The sequence below is a fragment of the Zingiber officinale genome, chromosome 7B, assembly GCF_018446385.1.
Source record: "Zingiber officinale cultivar Zhangliang chromosome 7B, Zo_v1.1, whole genome shotgun sequence".
Classification (NCBI taxonomy): Eukaryota; Viridiplantae; Streptophyta; class Magnoliopsida; order Zingiberales; family Zingiberaceae; genus Zingiber; species Zingiber officinale.
Genome location: NC_055999.1, coordinates 58,058,701 through 58,080,526, shown reverse-complemented (window position 1 = coordinate 58,080,526; position 21,826 = coordinate 58,058,701). Strand labels below are relative to the sequence as shown.

Genomic DNA, 21,826 nt, shown 5'->3' with positions numbered 1-21,826 from the left:
TGGGTCATTGGGCTCATTTTAAGCATAACCCATTCAATTAATTGACTTGATATGCTTTTGATATTTGAGTATATATTGATTAGAGTGAAAAATGAAATAAAAATAGTCTTTGAATGTGATAAGGAATATATATATTCCTTTGACATAAAGCCAAAAGGATAAACTTTAGCCGAGAGAATCTACTTTCCTTCTTTGATTTTTTTTTATGGAATCAATTTGAGCCTTAAGCAAAGCCTTTAACTTGCGCCCTAAACTAATTCTCAAACATGGTGAACTATTATCTCAATGTCGATTCTACTTAGGGATGGAGAAAAGTTGACCTTGAACTACTAAATCCAAAATTATAATTATCAAGGTGTAAAAAGTCTAATAGCGTAAGAATAGAGGAATCTTCCATTTCCTTCCCATACCGGTGACTAGACCACATGCCACAGTCCACAGCACAACTACTTAGTGGGACCCCATGCGTCATTCACGTTTGTCGTCGCCAACCGGTAGGTAACCCATCCCACTCGTGCACCACCACGGCGCATCGGCACCTTCGGCGAATCGGCGTAGCATCCACCGCCGGCGATGGATGGGCCACACAAAGTCGATGCATTTGTAAATGAAAACATGCGCTCGCTTGTTATTCTTATTGTTGTCGATCGCTAGAGAATTATTAGATTACATGACGGAGCAGCCATAGGAAGGCTCGTCTTCGCACACTATCTTGTAGCCTTGCTCTTCGAAGCAGGGGAAGCCGCCGTAATACACTGGCTGCGGAGGAGGAACGGCCGCCGGTGGAGGTTGGCCGTCGGAGACGTGGCCGCAGGAGCAGCAGCGGCAGCAACCGTGGCGCGGCTCGTAGCAGGGACACGGCTGGTAGCAGCAGGGCCATACCGGGGTCGGGAACGCCCACATCGGAAACTTAAGCAGCACCTCCGGCGGAGGCGCCGGCTCTGGCTTCGGCTTCGGCTTCGGCTTTGGCGGGGGTTCCGGTGCGGGAGGGGGCGGCGGCTCTGGGGCCGGCGGAGGTGGTTCCGGCGCGGGTGGCGGTGGCGGATCGGGTGCGGGCGGCGGGGTGGGTTCGGGCGGGGGAGGAGCTGGTTTTGGCTCGGGCGGCGGCGGCGGCGGAGGTGGGTCTGGTTTTTTGATTTGGATGTCCTTAATCACCTTGTGCGCCATGCAGCAGAGCTTCTTGATGAAGCAGTCCGGATTGAAAGCGCCGGAGACGGTGACCGTGCCCTTCTTATCATCGAAAACGATGGAATTGACCTTGAATCGCTCTAAAACACACAACAAAACCTGTTACTATCTAACTCTACTCTACTCCGAAACTTAAAAAAGTAGTAACTAAAGAAATAAATTCTAACTCTGGAGCTTGCACAGAGTGCTCTTGATCTTCTTGGAGCAGCAACAGCATTCGAGATCAACCTTGATGATGACTGTGGCGATCTGTGAGAGACAATTCAGAAATGCAGATTACATAATAAAGAAGAGAAAACTATCTTTTACAGAACAACATAGTAAATTGAATTGTTGAAAAATCAGCATAATAAGGGATATGGGAAATGGGAAATGGGAAATGGAGTACCTTGGGCTCTTTCTCACCCATGTCTTGCAAGTTGTGGAACTACCCTGAAAATTTAGGGTGGAAAAGGGCTATCTTTATAGATGCAGCAACTCTTCATTTAACAAAAATAAATAAAAAAAAAAAATCCTAGTTTAAAAAACAATGTACGCAAAGGTGATGGACCAACTAGTCAATAATATGTGGCAAGCCTAAATGTGATGAATCTTCACCGACTATATATCTGCTTGCTAAATTATTCAATGCAAGAATCACACATGCAGCTTTAACTTCACCATTCATTAATTATTGCTGCTTGCATTGTTTTTCACAACACAACGACCATTGAGGATACGATTAAGACGCATGCTCACAAGATTTTGGCGTTGTCTGTCAAGATCTAATACACCACTCAACTCGGAGTATAGAGGTAATTATTTCTGAATTATTCATTCACTGAGGTGGCTCTTTCAAACCCCTTCTTTGTAAAGCTCTTTATGATCTCTATATATGGCCTTTAGCTGTCTTAAATACCAGCAGCAGATATCAATCACCCTTTTACCTAACATCACCATTCCTCAACATTTTTCATGACTCAAATTGGTGGTTTGAGTAGGAAATATTCTTGTAGCATAATATTACTCCTTGAGAAAGATAACTGTTATGGCTCATATCTACACTGATCATATCGACGAGGCCTAATAACTTAAGAGGCCAGCAACAGCAACAAATTAGTGTTAAAGTGAAGTAAGAAAATATAATACATCCCTTTCACTTGTCAATCATTTTTGTATATACACTGGAATAGTTGTCATCATCCGCTGCTAGCCACCAAATCCACTCATGGCCCAACTAAAGAAGCTAAAAGAACATTACAGACAATTAATTAAGAAAACACGAAAAGAGTCAAATTCAGCCCCAATAGGTTCAGAATTAACGCAAGAGTCCGGTGCTAGTAAGCTAGCTAGCAAATGTTAGAGGGGACAAGTACTATACCTTATATTGACTATGATTATCGACTCATGCCACATCAATTGAGTACTGTTTCTTACTAAATAGAAGGTTTTAAAGCCACTTGACATTTGCTAAGTTTAAATGTCGATATACCACAAACTTAGCCTCCTCCTTGGCTTTGTTTATGAATCAAACTACATCGTATCTAGCTTTCTTTTTCCCCACTACAAGATATCGATTCTAACAAACAAATGTCGTCCTAGAAAAGCCTAAGACCACACCTTTCTTTGCATTACTCTTCATAGGTGGCAAAGCAAAGCTAGTAGGTGCCGTGGTATTTAAAAAGGCACTTTCTAGGAAGAACCTAATTCTCTAGTCTCTTCGCCATTCATTTCTCTTTACACAAAGAAAAAGTTGTTCCCTTTACATTAAAAAGGTGTCGAAACCATTAGGGATGCAAATTAGTGGTGCAATATCAACAAGTGCTAGAGGGCTCAAACAGTTTGCACTCTTTCAGTGTTTTGCAACGACACGACTTTCCTAATCTTTTTTTCATATCGCAACAAAAACAGAAATTTATTCTGAACACGTCTCTAAACCTTTCCTATTTAGCAGAGCGATATCAACACAAGTGTCGGTGATCTCAAATAAGTGGCACACATTACAACTTCCTAATCTTTCAAATCGAAAGTGACACTGAACCTTCTTCGCTAATTTACAACTAAGCATCAATCGAACGCACTTACTAAAATTCAAACTGGGAAGAAAACAAAAGAGCTAGCAACAGGAGAATGCCAACGAAAGGAAAGCGGCAAATTCAAAAGGACATAATTCAAGTTTGGTTTTATCCAAAAACACGTACCCAAGTTCCATTATTCCCCAAAAGTTATTGATTTCTCTTCTTTTCTTTCCTCTCTCATTTTCATCCAACATATAATCTCTTTACTCTTCTCTTGCCCTCAGTTAAGGGTGTCCAGTTATCATCTAGATATTCATGATTGATTCCTAGTTGTGATACATTTTTCCATAGATTTTCCTTCAAATGAGACGCGTAATCAAAGGATGTTGGGCTTTTAGACTGCCCGTCACAAACGCTTCCCGATTTATCCTGATAACCGATGGAAAACTTCTGTGGGGCTTCACCGATCACAATAAATTCGACATTACTTGATCCTATTAATCAATTTTCTCTTGTCTCTCCTAATTGTACTCTCTTCTCTTTACTCTAAAATTAATTTAAACTTACTCTAAATTTATTTATTTTTAATTTTAATTTTAAAATTTTAATAAAAATTAAAAAATATATATAAAAGAAAATCAACACTACAATTTGTACTAGTTGACCCACGATCATAACTTAGCCTACATGTATTATGACCAGGATTGGACACTATATATACCTTCTATACACTCCACACTTCCATCTCATTCATAAATTCAAGTCATCTAGGTCCATCAATAGATTTCGATTAAAACTCATTGATGGACTTAGATAACTTTGATTGAACTCATTCCAACTCCTGTAGCTTTCTATAGTTCCTAGGAGTCTAAGGGTGTCCTCCATTATCATCGTAAAAAATTCTCAGCATTGCTCAGAAAATTTAGAAAGTTTCAGACTTTGTGTCAATTGGCATTGGCCTATAACTTCATATAGGAGACTCAGAACCAAAATTTCTCACCATATCTACCTTCTATACACTCCACACTTCCATCTTATTAAAAAAAATTCAGAAATCTAAGTCATCTAGGTCTATCAATGAGTTTTGGTCAAAACTCATTGATGAACTTATAAAACTTTGATTAGACTCATTCTAACTCGTATGTATTTATTAGGTGAACCTGAATCCTGTTAGGACCTTTGTGTCCGGCTAAAGGGGGTGAATAACTTCTCTTCGATTTTTACCTACAACTTATTAGCGGAAGCAAAAACAATGAAAGTACTAGAATAAAATAACAAGAATGTAATGCTAACTCATTGATTTACTCATTGATTTACTTGATCTCCACCTCCTTGAGATGACTAATCCAAGGGTCCGCATACATGATCAAGCTTCTACTATGATCTTTAATGTGTGTAGATTATATATACTTTTATGCATGCTTTAACATACATTCACTTACTTTCTTTGTGTATGTTCTATGCAATTTCACCCCTCTTTATCATATTTCAGCATAATTATTTTTTTTGTTGGAGATTTACTCTTTATTTGCTTTTCTATTGATATGATGCATTTTTGGAGTAAAAACGGTATTAAGACATGCTTTGGAGAGATCAAAGAAGAAGAGCAGAGCCTAGCCGTGTGTTTTCACACGGTCGTGGCTCCACACCCATGGGCAAGTAGCACATGGTCGTGCCACTCCACCAGAGCGGAAGCAAGTCCAGGACTTGTGGTTTCACACGATTGTGCCAGATTTCCAGAGGTGAAGCAAGGTCGAGCAGTAAAATGATGGCTCCTCCCTCATGGTTACAGCCGCCTCATTGACCTCGGTTAGAATGATTGGTGGGATATCCTCCCTGGCCTCGTTTGGAACATCGAGCTAAGAACCCACTCTTTAAGCCAGTTGCCCCTGAGCAGTAATATCTATATGTAATAATGTAAGCTGACGCTGACCAATATCATCATATGCACTAAGGGAAGTAAGTGTACTCTGGGTTATATCTACCCTTCTGGTCAAAAATATAAAAGTCAAAATGTGACAGTAGGGTAGATGAGCCTATCTCATAGTGATGAGACTGGATGCTTGAATGATATTCTAAAACATATGTAATGCAATATCGATATCTAGTCACTAGCATAATGCATAAAGGAAGAAAGAGTGGGAGGGTCAAATCATCGCAACATCGTGAGATGTGATCAACAAAATGCAGGTGGTAAGAACTCTATATAGGACAAAGTCTTGAATCCTAAGAGAGAAAGATCTGAAGTCAGTCACAATGGGTACTCTCTCCCCAAAAAAATACAAATAGGTAGTATCCAATGTAATATGAGATTAGAATTTGCCAAATGGCAAATCCCTAATAGGATAACACAAAAATGGGCATGCAAACCGCCTAACTCCTAAACTATCTTATAGTAGAGTGGGTGAGAACCTAAAATCCTTATCACCTACTTTGGGGGAGTATGTCAAGTCATCGACCTTAACTAAGTTGTTATAAAATTGGGCACATGTCTAAGTTTATTGAATGACTACGGTAAACTAATCTATCTAACTTATAAGTCTATAACTTCTATAATTGGGGTACAATAACAGGTAAAGAACGTCCTACTTAGGAATCTAGATTTTAATGCAATATATATACGATCTAGGAAATCTAACCTAAAACGCTCAGTAGGGAATTTGGCATCGGCAGATGGGACACTGCTAGAACTAGCCGGGGACGGAATAACATTCCGTCGCTTCCTAAAGTAGTATATACATGCAAATATTCAAGAAAAAACACATAAATATAGAAAAAATAACTAGATAGATCGAGTTAGACGGTACCTAGGAGGCATAATTGGGGTTTTAAAGGTGAAGAAAAAAGTGAAAGAAGGTGGCTCAAGGGCACCTTCCGGAGGTTTTTTCGCAAACAAAAATCTTCGTTGTTCACTGTTGAAATTTGGGTTGAAGGAGCCTTCAGGCCAACAGAAGGTACCTTCCATGCATTATAGAGGGCACCTTCAAATGCGTTGAAGGCACTTTCAGTCTATTGGGCAGGAATTTTGTGGCCCTTCCAAGGGCTCCTACTATTGTATGAAAGGCGCCTTTGATAAGTTTTTTTTAGTTAAGTTTTAACTTTAAGTTTAAATTTAAGTTTAAATTTTAATTTTGAGTTTAAATTTTAATTTAAGTTTTAATTTTAAGTTTATTTTAAGTTTCAATTTTTAATTTTAAGTGTAATTTAAGTTTTAAGTTTTAATTTTTAATTTAAGTTTTATTTTATTGTAATTTAATTTGAATTTGAATTTGAATTGTAATTTAATTTAACTTAAATTTGAATTTAAATTTAAATTTAAATTAATTTTAATTTAATTTAATTTAATTTAATTAAATTTAAATTTAAATTTAAATTTAAATTTAAATTTAATTTAATTTAATTTAATTTAATTTAATTTAATTTAATTTAATTTTGATTTAATTTGAATTTGAATTTTCTAATCATCTCATTGAGTCTAAGTTTTCAGACAAAGGTATCCTATCATTTTGTGAGATGAGTTAAGTTGAACTTTTAGGAGTTGGTTTAACTTTGGTTAGATTCAAATTTAGCTTTGAGTTAATTAAGCAGACATTCTTTGAATAAATTTCTAGGTTGTGGTGAATCATATGGACATCATTAGAGTAACCACGTACTTTAAAAATTTTTAAATAGTCATGTCCAAAGAACTTAATACAAAACATCTAACCAGTTTAGATTAGTAAGGGATAGCTTCACTTAGTTCTACTAAGACAAATGCACCAGGTCGAATACATATGATTCTTCCTAGACATGCATGTAGGATCGTAGACGTGCTAGGGGGGATAACACACGTGGCTTTCACGTTCGTTTCGGAAAACACAGAGTAAGAAATGCAGCGGAAAGTAAAGAGACAAAGAGCACAATCGCAAACACCAAGAGTTACTTGGTTCGTGTTAGTTAGAGCCCTAGAGCCAATCATTTGATGATTGTTGTATGGACTCATTGTATCATATTCTTATATATAAAGGCATTTGTTTTTGTTATTATGCTTACTTGTATTGGTGCCAAATAAACTAAGTATAATAGCGTCCTTGAGTAGAGAGTTCTTACCTATATCAATCGGTTAGTTGAACTGATAGTGAGATGATATAGGGAACACTACTCTTAATCATTCCTAGTCGAGTATTAACATTCAGGGACAATGTTAATGCAATAAGACTAGCATGTAGGTCAACTCGATGACTTGATCTCACAAGTCATGGATATAGAGATATCAAGTTGACACATGGGTATGCATTGGAGAATGTATACTGAATGACCCGCCATGAGAAAGTATCATGGAACGTTATATGATTGTCATATACTTTCTCATGTAGCTATTAGTATGACTACTACTCCTTGGACCTGAAGTCACCATGGATCCCTACATAAGGAGTTACGTACTTTGGCTTCGTCAAACGTCACCCGTAACTGGGTGGACTATAAAGGCGATTACTGGGTATGTAATGAATTATGCAGAGGGATGTGAGTGATGTACATGGGATCTATCCCTCCTATATGACGGGAGCGACATCGATATTCTTGATAAAGTGAGACCACAAAGTGCATGATCATGCCCAAATGAGTCAATATGAGATATTGAGCTCATTTGATTTAGTGAGTCTACTTGGAGTTCAAGATTTAGATTGGTCAGAGGATGACACGGTCTATGCCTCACATTGATCAATCTAGATGTCTAGGATAGAAGGACACTTGTTATATTTTGTGAGGAGTCACAATTAGTAGTCACAAGGTGATATTGGATCTCAACATTCTTGTAACTTGGGTAGTAATGATGTGTTGCTAGATACCGCTCATTACTTATGCTCCTAAATGGATTTAGAGGCATTACCAACGTTACAAGAACCTATAGGGTCACACACTAAGGACAATTAGATGGAGATTAGGTTCATATGATGAACCAAGAGGATTAGGTTCATGTATTGAACCAAATTGGATTAAGAGTAATCCAAGTTAGGCTAATTGAGTTGGACTCAAGTTGATTCATGTGTTCAATGAGTCTAATTTAGATTATGACTCATTGAATCAATTTAATTAAATGAATTAGATTCATTATATTAAATTGACTTGAATCAAATGGTTGGATTTGATCAACCATGGGAGTTATAATGTCAAGTTTGACTTGACTTGAGAGGAAGAGGAAGAGTCAAGTTTGACTTGACTATTTGTCACCTCATTTGTGAGTTGGCATTAGGAGAACCAATGATGATGTGCCACATCATCAAAGCAAGCACATGTGTGTGCCACATCATGGAGGTTACAAACCCCTTTCCATTTAATGTGGTCGGCCACATTAATTGTAAGGGAGTTACAATTGTGGCCGGCCACTCAAAATGAATGAGAATGAATTTTTTCACTCAAGGCATTCATTCTATCTTCTTCCTCCTTGAGCTCTTTCTTCTCTCCCTCTCATCCTACCTTGGTCGAACCCTACTAAGGTGCTAGCACACTTTAGTTTGGTTTTCTTCCTCTTTTGTTCGTGTGGATATGTGTAGAGGACTGTCTACTTTGACAATCTTGAGATCCGGCACCTTGGACGAGCGGGATTCGCGAAGGGCGCGCATCAAGGGTAAAAACTCTTAACCATCTAGAACTCTAATGTAAATCTAGAGTTAGTAAACTCGTACTCGAAGGTTTTTCGAAATTTTATTCTTCGCACGGATCCGGTGACAGGGGTTTCGGGGTTTTCGCGACGCGAAAAAGCGGTTTTCACAGCACGAAAATCCCAACAGTGGTATCAGAGCCACGTGCGAAGTCTTGTACGAGTTTATTTTGTATTTTTATGAAAAATAGCAGTTCTGCAATATTCTATAAATTTCCTATTTTTATAGTTTTTATGGGTATTTTCAATATCATTCATTAGATAATACTCCATTCTACCTTTCCAATACGCAAAGTCATTGCTATTGAAGAAGGGTGGTCGAGCGGTGCTATATCCCTCTTGTAATGTCATCTTGAAGCGTCGGTTGAAGGCTAGTTCTTCTAAGGTGAGCCTAGCTCTGATATTATTTGTTAAGACCTTTGTGTCAAGTTAAATGGGGTGAATAACTTCTCTTCAATTTTTACCTACAACTTGTCAGTAGAAGCAAATATAATGGAAGTACTAGAATGAAATAACAAGAATACAATGCTAACTCCTTGATTTACTTGGTCTCCACCTCCTTGAGGTGACTAATCCAAGGCCACACACGATCAAGCTTCCACTATGATCTTCTCCTTCTCGAATCAAGCACGAAGGTGAAGAAACCTTTACAAAATGATCTCTTCCTCTTACAAGATGAAAGAATAAGTTTGGGAAGAAGAGATTGAGAATATGAAAGCTTGGAGATTACTTGGAGAGCTTAAGGATGTTTTAGCATGAAAGAATTATTTTTTTCTAAACTCTAACAACTTCTTTTATACTTTTCCATAGACATCAGTCGATTGGTATTTGTTGGGATGTATACTATAAGCCTAGCTTTTGTATGAACATCTGTTTTGAGATATTTTGAAATGAGAATCACTTTGATCAAATTTTTGCATTTTATATTTATATATGTCGATGCAGTTGTCCATTTAATTTATATTGTTGATAACATGGTGTGTGGTGCCACACAGAAGATCATGTTATCGGTTCCTTATAAATTATAAATAGTAGCTCACAACCAAGATGGATAGGGACAAACCATTGGAACGATTGCAGTGTAATTTAGTATTAGTTTGTCTTGACTATATAATTACACTAGTACACTATGTTGGATCGAGACGCGCTAGAGGGGGGGTGAATAGCGCTCGTGGCTATTTGTTCGATTATCGGAATCGTAAAGCGTTCGTAGAGTAATTAAAGCAGCGGAATAAAGGAAACAAACACAAGAACACAGTTGTTTACTTCGTTCGGAGCCTAGGTCGACTCCTACTCGAAGGCCCGCGATCCTTGATCGCTTTCCGTGGGCAACAACTATAATTTTGTATGAATATTACAGATTAATTACAAAATGTAACTGCAATTAAAATTATACCGACAACAGTAGTAGAAAAGAAATCTGAGCTCCTGGTCGTCGGAATGTTGCAACAGCACTTCGGAAGCAGCACTTGAGCAGAACACAGCAGAATGGAAGCTTGGAAGTTGTTGTGGTGCTGCTGCTCGAGACCCCTTATAAAGGGTGTTCAAGGCGCCTTGAAGCCCTTCAAGGCGCCTTAAACAGGCCGAGTCACCCGCGGAGATCAGCACAGACTTGGTCGAACTTCATCCAGTTCAAGGCGCCTTCAGCCTACCCAAGGCGCCTTCAACCTTCGACCCAAGGCGCCTTGAACTTCATCTAAGGCGCCTCCAACCTTCTGCGCTGGCTTTTCCTGGTTCGCACCCGAGGCGCCTCCAAGCTCCATGGAGGCGCCTCGGACACTATTCATCCGAGTTGTAACTTGCTCCTTTGTTCCTGCAAAATGTGTTAGTCCCAAACACATACCCTGCAAAACAAAGTTAGCACAGAAACATAATGAATGATAATAATAAAGGTTTTGACAGCATTCGAACTGTCCGGGTCTGACTTCAGGTTTCCAACCGGAAACCCTAGGTCGACCCGACGCCTATTGTTCCCTCTACGGGGAACGCGTCCTCACCTACTCCACTCAGGAGATTTACCTGTTGTCAGTCCGGTCCTCCAGACCGACTGGACTTTTCGCCTAGGGTTACCACCCCCTAGGACCTAAGGTTGCCGCCCCTTAGGGTTTTCCTCCACCTAGGGTTACCGCCCCCTAGGACCTAAGGTTGCCGCCCCTTAGGATTTTCCTTCACCTAGGGTTACCGCCCCCTAGGACCTAAGGTTACCCCCCCTTAGGATTTTCCTTCACTTAGGGTTACCACCCCCTAGGACCTAAGGTTACCCCCCCTTAGGATTTTCCCTTGCCTAACCGCAGTTAGGACTTTCCTGAAACCTTATTTAACCACGTTAGATAACAAGAAGTCTTAACTTTGAATCTCTTTGCCATTATCAAAACTGAGGTTCGATCGTCGGATGCTTACTGCACCAACAATCTCCCCCTTTTTGATTATGGCAACCGAAATTCAAAGTTAAGTAAAAATGCAATAAAGATACGCATAAATAAGCACAGGCATAAAGCATAGGCACATTCACAAATTCACAACAAAATTTTTGTTTTAATTTATAATATTCTTTGAATTTCTTCCTATTCTCCCCCTTTGCCATATATCAAAATACCCAAGAGAGTGAAGAAAATCTGGGCCTTAGCTTAACTTTCAAAGATAATTTTTAATCTTATCTTCCAATCTTTTAATTTACTTTTGATAAACACTTAGTTTTTCTTGTAAGACTTTTAGATAGGTGAAATCATAATTTTGAATGCAAAATTCTTCCTTTAGTTTGAGAGATACTCTTAGCTGAGATAAAGTTATTTTGTCTTTAAACAAATTTTTGTACTTAGCTAAATCTCTTTTTTTTTTTTGTTTTAAACACTTTAAAAAGTACTTAGCTAAAAAATAGTTAGCTATATTTGAAAATACTTAGCTATGTTTTCAGCATAAAAATGATTGCGTTGAGAAAATATCTTGCCAAGTAGCTAAGTTTAGAAAATAATTTAACTAAGTTTAGTTAGAGAAAACTTAATTAAGTACTCAGCTTTGAAAACATTTAGCTTATAGAGGAGTTATAATTTAAAAGTCAGGTCATAAATAATTTTAATTTTAAAGCTAAGTTAAAAATAGCTTGAATTTTTGAAGATATGCCAAAAATAGTTTTTAATTTTAAGGTCAAGTCAAAATTTTTAAAGAAAAACTAATTTTAAAACCGACTCAAAATCACTCCCCCTTAATCAATGCCTTAATAAATTTTTGAGTTCAGGAGTTCAAGTATGAGGTTAATTAGATTTTAAGTTGTCCAGATTGTTTTGTTCAGGTATTAGAGCCCTAAAGTATGAGCATGCTCAAACTTCAAATCTCCATTTCCTTCAACGCTAATTTCATATTCTTGTAAGTCTAGTAAATTTCGGGGAGCAAGATTTTCAAGTTAGTTTTTAAGTATTTTTCAAAGGTTTTTGAATAAATTTTTCAAAGATTTTTCAAAGGTTTTTGAATAAGTTTTCCAACTATTTTTCAAAGGATTTTGAAATATTTTTCAAAGGATTTTGAAATAAGTTTTTCAAATATTTTTCAAAGGATTTTGAAATAAGTTTTTCAAATATTTCCAAAAGATTTTTAAATAAATTTGAAAGCGATTTTGAAATAATTTTGAAAAAGATTTTGAAAAGATTTTTAAATAATTTTGAAATTAATTTTGAAAATATTTTTAAACAATTAATTTTGAAAATATTTTTTAAACAATTTTGAAATTAATTTTGAAAAGATTTTTTAAACAATTTTGAAATTAATTTTGAAATTGATTTTGAAAAGATTTTAAAAATAATTTTTCAAATAAATTTTAAAAGAATTTTGAAATTAAGTTTTAAAGATTTTTAAATAATTTTGAAAAAGATTTTGAGAAAAATTTTTAAATAATTTTGAAATTAATTTTGAAAAAAATTTTAAATAATTTTGAAAAAGATTTTGGAAAGATTTTGAAATTAATTTTGAAAAAAATTTTAAATAATTTTGAAATAGATTTTGAAAAGATTTTTAAATAATTTTGAAATTAATTTTGAAAAGATTTTTAAATAATTTTGAAATTAATTTTGAAAAGATTTTTTAAATAATTTTGAAAAGATTTTTTAAATATTTTGAAAAAGAATTTTGAAAAGATTTTTTAAATATTTTTGAAATTAATATTGAAAAGATTTTAAAATAATTTTGAAAAGATTTTTCAAATAAATTTTAAAAGAATTTTGAAATTAAGTTTTAAAGATTTTGAAATGATTTTGAAAAGATTTTTCAAATAAATTTTAAAAGAATTTTGAAATTAAGTTTTAAAGATTTTGAAATAATTTTGAAATTAATTTTGAGAAGATTTTTAAATAATTTTGAAATTAATTTTGATTTAGAAATTTTAAGTTTCTTAGTCATCTCACCCCATCTAAGTTTTCAATCAGGTAATCCTATAATTGTTGTGAAATGAATTGAGGTTCAATTTAAGGGTTTGGTTTTAACTTTGTGTTAGATTCAGGTTTAGCTTTGGGTTCAACAAGTAAGCATTCTTTGGATAAACTTCTGGGCTATGGTGAGTCACAAGAAACTCATTAAAGTAACCATGCCTTCGAGGTTTCCCAAATAGTCCTACCCATTGAACTTAATACTAAACTTTGGTCTAACTAGTTAGGATCCATTTAAGGGTAGCTTCGGTCAGTTCCACTTGGCCAAATGCACCAGGTCGAAGCCATATCTTCCTAGACATGCGATGCCCAAGCTTCCCTAACGTACTATCATCCAAAAATTTCACCAGTACCGTTGGTTAAGTTAAACCTAATCCATTTTAATCTAACCTTAATTACCCTGCCAGGTAATCTACTCTTGTTTACCCTTATCGGGTGGATTAATTTCGGAGGTGCCAGCTATTCTGGAGCCTCCTCCTATGTTATTGATTTACGTTTTATTAAGTTAAGTAAATAAAAGGTACTTGATTATAACTTGGTTTGTACTGTTTAAGTTTTACTTTAGATTTATAACCCAAGTCTAGATTTCGTGATTTGACTAAATTATTAACAATCTTCTCTAATTTATCAACTTTATCTTTTAAAATATTATTTTGTATTTCTACTTTTCTAAGAGTTAATTTCTTATTTTTATTTGAATTAATTTTGTTCATTACATTATTAGCATGCATATCTAATTTTGAAGAGAAATCTATACTAGAGCAAGCAGGATTAGTTAAGCTAGTGCGATCATGTGTTGCAAAAACTGGATTTTCATATAATGTAAATGTACTAACCTTGATTTCTTCCTCTGGATTCTTGGGTCTTCTTTCTGGACATTGTCTTTTGCAGTGACCCATTAGTTTGCATTTGGAGCATTTGATGTATTTCTTCCCTCTCCTGATCATTTTCTCCTTCTCCTCCGATTGTGCCGGTCGAGTCTTACGAGTGGGGCAGTCGTTTCTATAGTGCCCTCTCTCCCTACACTTAAAACAGATTATGAGAGATTTACAATTTGAATTTACAATTTTACCTTTTAGATCTGTGATAGGATCCTCCCCCTTGACCGTTGCCATTTCAAATTCTGACTCAGATTCAGATATCTCGTCTTTGGCCATCAGTGCTATGATATCGGTTTGCTCTGATATTTCTGAGTCTGGTTCGGAGGTTGACTCTCAGGATTCAATTTCAAATTCGGACTCAGGTTCTATTCGATCTTCTAACTCTGAAGGGATCTCATAAAGCTTGAGCACTTTCTCCCAAAGCTCCTTGGCATTGTTGAACTTTCCAACTCGATCAAGATCTGAATTTGTTAGTTCGCATAGGAGAATGTAAGTTGCTTTTGCATTTGCCTCGAATGTCCTTATTGTTTGTGCATCCCACTTCTCACAGGTGATGAGTACACCTTCTTTGGTGGGGAGAGTGAATCCAATATGGACTATGGTCCATATTTCTACTTCGGTCTTTAATTGATGCTCCACCTGGTCTTTCTAGTATCTGAAGTTCTCGTCAGACAACAATGGTAGGCATGTGGAGTTGTACCCATCTTCGTAGGCCATTAGAAGAAATCTCGTAAAATAAACACAATAAAACTTGTTCCAAGACTTAGTCTTGGATTAGTAGTGCGGGAGAGAAATAAAGATAGTAATTCAGGAATTTCGAAAAAAAATAATAAAATATTATTAAAATAATATTAAAAAAAATATTACCACAAGTTTTTGAAAATGCAATATTTCGCTAATTCCAACCAATGGTGAAAAGATGAAAATATTAATTTTTCAAAAGCAGTTTTTAACCTATACAAACGACAAAGCCACGAAAAAATGCTTGAATGGTGGTTGCACCAGTTCAAAGCGACCCCGCTCTGATACCAATTGTTGGATCGAGACGTGCTAGAGGGGGGGGTGAATAGCACTCGTGGCTATTTGTTCGATTATCGGAATCGTAAAGCGTTCGTAGAGTAATTAAAGCAGCGGAATAAAGGAAACAAACACAAGAACACAGTTGTTTACTTCGTTCGGAGCCTAGGTCGACTCCTACTCGAAGGCCCGCGATCCTTGATCGCTTTCCGTGGGCAACAACTATAATTTCGTATGAATATTACAGATTAATTACAAAATGTAACTGCAATTAAAATTATACCGACAACAGTAGTAGAAAAGAAATCTGAGCTCCTGGTCGTCGGAATGTTGCAACAGCACTTTGGAAGCAGCACTTGAGCAGAACACAGCAGAATGGAAGCTTGGAAGTTGTTGTGGTGCTGCTGCTCGAGACCCCTTATAAAGGGTGTTCAAGGTGCCTTGAAGCCCTTCAAGGCACCTTAAACAGGCCGAGTCACCCGCGGAGATCAGCACAGACTTGGTACAACTTCATCCAGTTCAAGGCGCCTTCAGCCTACCCAAGGCGCCTTCAACCTTCGACCCAAGGCGCCTTGAACTTCATCTAAGGCGCCTCCAACCTTCTGCGCTGGCTTTTCCTGGTTCGCACCCGAGGCGCCTCCAAGCTCCATGGAGGCGCCTCGGACACTGTTCATCCGAGTTGTAACTTGCTCCTTTGTTCCTGCAAAATGTGTTAGTCCCAAACACATACCCTGCAAAATAAAGTTAGCACAGAAACATAATGAATGATAATAATAAAGGTTTTGACAGCATTCGAACTGTCCGGGTCTGACTTCAGGTTTCCAACCGGAAACCCTAGGTCGACTCGACGCCTATTGTTCCCTCTACGGGGAACGCGTCCTCACCTACTCCACTCAGGAGATTTACCTGTTGCCAGTCCGGTCCTCCAGACCGACTGGACTTTCCGCCTAGGGTTACCACCCCCTAGGACCTAGGGTTACCGCCCCCTAGGATTTTTCTCCACCTAGGGTTACCGCCCCCTAGGACCTAAGATTGCCGTCCCTTAGGGTTTTCCTCCACCTCGGGTTACCGCCCCCTAGGACCTAAGGTTGCCGCCCCTTAGGGTTTTCCTCCACCTAGGGTTACCGCCCCCTAGGACCTAAGGTTGCCGCCCCTTAGGATTTTCCTTCACCTAGGGTTACCACCCCCTAGGACCTAAGGTTACCCCCCCTTAGGATTTTCCTTCACCTAGGGTTACCACCCCCTAGGACCTAAGGTTACCCCCCCCCCCCCCTTAGGATTTTCCCTTGCCTAACCGCAGTTAGGACTTTCCTGAAACCTTATTTAACCACGTTAGATAACAAGGAGTCTTAACTTTGAATCCCTTTGCCATTATCAAAACTGAGGTTCGATCGTCGGATGCTTACTGCACCAACACACTATGTGTGTCTTGAGCAGGACCATTTGAGGTTGTTCAATTTATACTGACTATATAAAAGAACAGAACCTCTATTATTATTATGGATGTGCGTACTCTTAATCCCGATATAATAACAAACACATATACTTAGTATTTATTGCTTTAACTTATCAATAGGTGAGATTTATTCGTTAAATCAAAAGGTCCGATAAGTTGGGAGATAGTACCATTTATATGGTGTGTTGTTGATTATAAAGGGAAACTATGTCCTATTTATTTAGGTTGATGATGTCCACTTGAGGAGTTCATAAGGATTGTCATATAAACCCTGCAGGTGGACTTAGTCCAACATAATAATAAAGTTGAGTGGTACTACTCTTGGAGTTAGATGTTAATTAAATGAGTTGTCAGTAACTCATTTAATTAACGGACATACGATATCTTAAACACAGGGAGATTAACACACTCATGATAAGTAGGAGCCCATATTGTAATATGGGATTGATGTGGTAGTTCAATAATAACCCTTTAGTGGTATGAGTTATTATTGATGAACTTGAGTTGGACATTCGGATCGAACACAGGAAGCTCAAGTCCATCAGGAGGCCAAAATCAATTCCTCCTCTAGGTCTCTGTTGTAGCCTCAATATATAAAGCCTCGCATCCACCTTTCCATAATCGGGTTTAGTTTAACTTAACTTGGTTTGTTTAGATTTTTTCTAAACAAAATTTTGTTAATTTTTCTTTCCTTGTAACCGACGGCAAGTCTATAAAAATGAGTAGGATGTGACCCCTAAAACCTAACTTTCTTATTCTTCGTAATCCCTTCTCTCCTTGTGGTTGCCGCCCCCTCTCCTCCTCCTAGGGTCGGCGGCACAAACCTATTCTCCTCCCCCCTTTCAGTCTCCTTCCCCTTGCTTAGGGTCGGCGCCCTTATTCCCACCTTCTCCCTTGGTGGCTGGCAGCCCCTTCTCACTTGGTGGTCGGCGCCCCTTCCCATCCACTTGTGGGCGGCGGCTTGAAGAAAGGGAAGAAGAGTAAGAAGAGGAAGAAGAGGAAGAAGAAGAGAGAGGAAGGAGATTAGAAGGTACCCCATCCTAGCGATTCTTTTATGGTCGGCGGTTTTGGAAGAGAAGAAAAGAGGGTGGTGTTGTCTTGGTAAATCGTCACCCATACGACGTCCAAGAAAAGGAGAGGAATATGGCAAAAGATCTTGAGGTCTTTAGATACGAAGAAAGGTACAATTAGTTCTTTAATTCCACTGCATACTAGTTTCATTTTTCTTTGTATCGATTTTGCATATCGATTTTGAATACCAACACAAGATACCAGCGATATTGTGCTTCGATCAAGGTGCGCTTTAATCAATCAAGAACTTGCTTGATTGGTCAAACATATGTCTGATCTAGCATGTGGGTTGCTAGGAAAGGCTCTGTGCTCGTATAAATTTTTGTACAGGTGTTATGAACCGCAAGTGTACGGTTACGTCGTCAGTAATAAAGAAAGATATCATATCCATAGGGACTGTTGATTAAGCACTAGTCAACTTCGCACAACGAATTATCTAGACAAACCTAAGATTGGTGAGAAAAGAGAGTAAGAGAAAGAGAAGAGAAAAGAGAGATAATGGATCTTAAGAGGGATTGAGCTTAGAGGATGGTGGATGATGGATTCTAGGATTTCGGTTTCTTTGTAATGCTAGGTGATGTTACATAGATTGCTTAGTTCCTATCCTCTATGTTCATGCTCTTGTAGGAAGTTAGATTCATTACCGACTCTCCCCTGCAATGGATAAGCCGACATGATCTCCTACTCCATGTCCTATGCTACTAAATGGGAATGATTCCTATGTTGTCCTTACACGGGCTTGTCTGTCACGTGCATCCCTCGGATAATCAACATAGAAACACACTAACACACAATAACATAGAAATAGAAATAGTGATTATGCCCGATCCCCTACTTCCTTGTGGAGATTTGCTTCTCCTTTCAAGGTGATACCCTAAATCGTCCTTACACGGGCATGTCTGTCACGTACGTCCCTCGGATAATCGATACGTCCCTCGGATAATCGATCTAGGGTATCCCCCCTACGAGATTAACAATTCTACACAACCATTTGATAAAACATGCAAAAGATATAAACAAGATTCACACACACATTACATCAAACATGAACAAGGCATCAACAAGTTATTGAATAGAAAACATGGCAAATCTACATAGTTTTACATCACCATCACATTACAAATACTTCCTATATCCTAGATCTAGAGATCTACTCCATTGCTAAGGAAGAACATCCCCAAAACATAAAGAAAAATATACTTACAACCCTAGATTTGAGAAGAATAGGAAGAAGAGATGTTTGCCGATGATTCCGATGTCTTGGGGATGCCTCCTTGCTCCGGAAATGGATGGATCGCCAAGGGATGGAGGAGAATGAAGATCTAGGGTTTCCCCCTAAGGGGAGAACCCTTCCCCAAGGAGAGGGACGAAGTCCCAAACCCAAGATGAGTCAAAGAATGAGGATCTTGACCCATTTATACCTCCTCCAAACTGCCCAGGAAAATCAGGAAAATAGGGGTCCGGTAAACCAGCTTTTTAACCCACTAAACTAGGTTTTCTCATAATTCACCTAGAACCAAAGTTGTATCTCTTGAAATTATCTTTAATCTGATACTTGGATCGAGCCCTGGCTCCAATCGAGCCGAAAGTTACGGTGGTTCAAAGTTTGGTCTGCAGTCTGGGCGGAGGTCCAGTTGAACCCGCAGTTGGGAGGCACGGCCGTGCCATTTAGCACGGGCAGATAAGTCTCTCTCTCTATTGGACCTGAAGAAAATTGTAGATCTTGAAATCAACTATGTTTTGGTATAAAGAACAACCCAAAACTCCAATGTAACACAAAGTTATGGTCGTTTTACGAACGGTCTGCAATCTGCCAGAATTCAGCACAGATCTGTTTTTGGCGTGGCACGACCCGTGTTCTTCGCCACACGGCCGTGTGGAATCCACACGGCCTCACACGGCTCCCTCCCGGGTTGATTCACATGGCTGTGTGGCTCACATGGTCGTGGCCCTCTTCTTCTCTGCCAGGGTCACACGGTCGTGTGGATTCACAAGGCCGTGGCCTTCCGGGTCACTGGAATGTTGGCACGATCGTGCCATTTGGTACGGTCGTGTGCTGCTTGGCCACGAATATTGGCACAGCCGTGTGGGTCACACGGCCGTGGCTTGCTTTGGCTTTGGTGGAGGAGCACGACCGTGCCATTTGGCACGACCAAGGCATGATAATGGCCACACGGCCGTGTGTCCTACATGACCCCTGCTCCTGTGTGCGTTTTAGCTCCATTTTTTCTTCAAATAGTGTCCTGTCAATCAAAACAAGCAAAGAGCATATCTATGAATAAAATATAATGGAAGTATGACATTATAATGAAATAGGGTGCAATAAACATAGAATATGCCAATGAAATACAAGTAGATGTGCGTCAAAACATTCATAAAAGTGTATATAATCTACGCACATCACACCCTCAGACTTAAACCTTTGCTTGTTCTCAAGCAAAACCCGCAATCTAGATTCATGTGGTTAAATAGTGCATCATAATCTCTAGCAAATCGATCTAATCCTATCAAATGATTTCATTGGTGAGCAAGATACAAAAGTAGTTTGAGTATGACCTAAGTAGTAGTCCTCCGTGCTCAGTGCGAAAGTGGCCTAAATTTATCAAGTTTCAATCCCTAAGTCTAGTCAAGTCGTCATAAAATTGTGCTCCTTATGCTTCCGGTGATAGGCACTTACCTACCACACGCAAGGTTCGTTCCCCTCAAAAATGTTATGCATCGTCTACACAAGGTCTCAAAGGAATACTCAGTATCAAGATAAATATATCATTCATTTCCCCAGTAACCTAACTCGGCCTCAAAGGGGTGAATTACTAGCTTCCACTTTCGACAACCATTTTTTAATCCCTTATTTTTTTTCTTTGAATGTTTTCAAAGTATCAAGTTTGAACAAACTTTCATTTTTTTTCATGGGATTGATTTTTCCAAATGAGCTTACATGATCTGAGTTTATCCAATAACTAAAATGTAATTGAGAGGTCACCATAGAATCACAAGTCCTAGTCCAATTCTATAAATCATGACTATTTTAGAGTTATCAACCATCAAAAATAGGCATAGTATATAGAGATCCTAAAATAAGGTCAATACTTAAACTCTTACAGTAAAACATTGCTCACTTCATGCTATATAGATAGAAAAAAGATAGATCACTAAACATACTAGCACCATAAGTAACCAATAAACCACATAAATCTAGAACAAACGTGCTAGTATTTTACAATAAGGACAAACAATCATGATGTGATGTAAGATGCAACTAGCAAAAATTTTATTATGCAAAAGAAATAAGCAAACTAAACCAAATGCATCTAATGCATCCCCCCAGACTTAAACTTTTCATTGTCCCAATGAAAACTAAAAACAATGTGTAGGAGATTAAAAGTAAAAGAAGTTACCAAATGATGCGTGCTAATTATCCATTTCATGAACTTCTCCATCACGTAGTTGCATGACTCCTAATCTTTAAGTCCTATAAAAGAAGGTAGACAACAAAAATTAAGTAGAGGATATATGTTTATTATAAAGAAATGAAACTAGAAAGAACTAAAGACATGAATGAAAACAAAGAAAATGAACTTGGGTTGCCTCCCAAGAAGCGCTTGTTTAAGGTCATTAGCTCAACCACCTCATTAGATTCATCTAAATCTCGCTCTTGGAGGGATAAGATATTTTAGAACCTTCTTACCAAGGGTTCTCAGTTTTTCAACAAATAAGCTATCCTTCAAAGGTTCAACCCTATCATGTCCTTGTGACTCTTGTGCAACATGACTATAAATTGGTTCAGATGTAGGAAGGGAAGGTTCTTTTAGATCATTGATATTAGGAGATAATGGAATTAAAGTGGTGCACTCCTTTATCAAAGTCTCGGATTCAAGATCCTCAAGCTCATCACAGTATTTTCTCATCATAGACTCTTGCAAAACTAAGAGATTAGCTGATTTTCTATTATTTATTGAGTATTTTAGAAATTAAATTAGGAATCACAAACGGAACTTAACATTATTGATTCCAAATTTAACTTATCTGTTCTTAATGGTTTAGATTTGGATCGCAAACGATGTTTAACATTATTGATCCAAATCCACCTATGTTATAAATTCAATTAAATATTAATTTCTAAAATTGACTTTCAGGACGCATGGCGAGGCACTAGTCCT

The 21,826-nt window shown here is 37.9% G+C and overlaps 1 protein-coding gene across 1 annotated transcript; it reads right to left on the bottom strand.

Moving 5' to 3' along the window:
* Positions 1 to 600: 600 nt before the first annotated feature.
* On the bottom strand, positions 601 to 2,028 carry LOC122005781 (protein PYRICULARIA ORYZAE RESISTANCE 21-like). The gene is made up of 3 exons (XM_042560982.1): positions 1,577 to 2,028; positions 1,356 to 1,437; positions 601 to 1,268 (listed from the first exon to the last, which is right to left on the bottom strand). Exons 1-3 carry the CDS (start codon positions 1,595 to 1,597, stop codon positions 667 to 669), a joined length of 705 nt encoding a protein of 234 aa, XP_042416916.1. The 5' UTR covers positions 1,598 to 2,028; the 3' UTR covers positions 601 to 666.
* Positions 2,029 to 21,826: the final 19,798 nt, after the last annotated feature.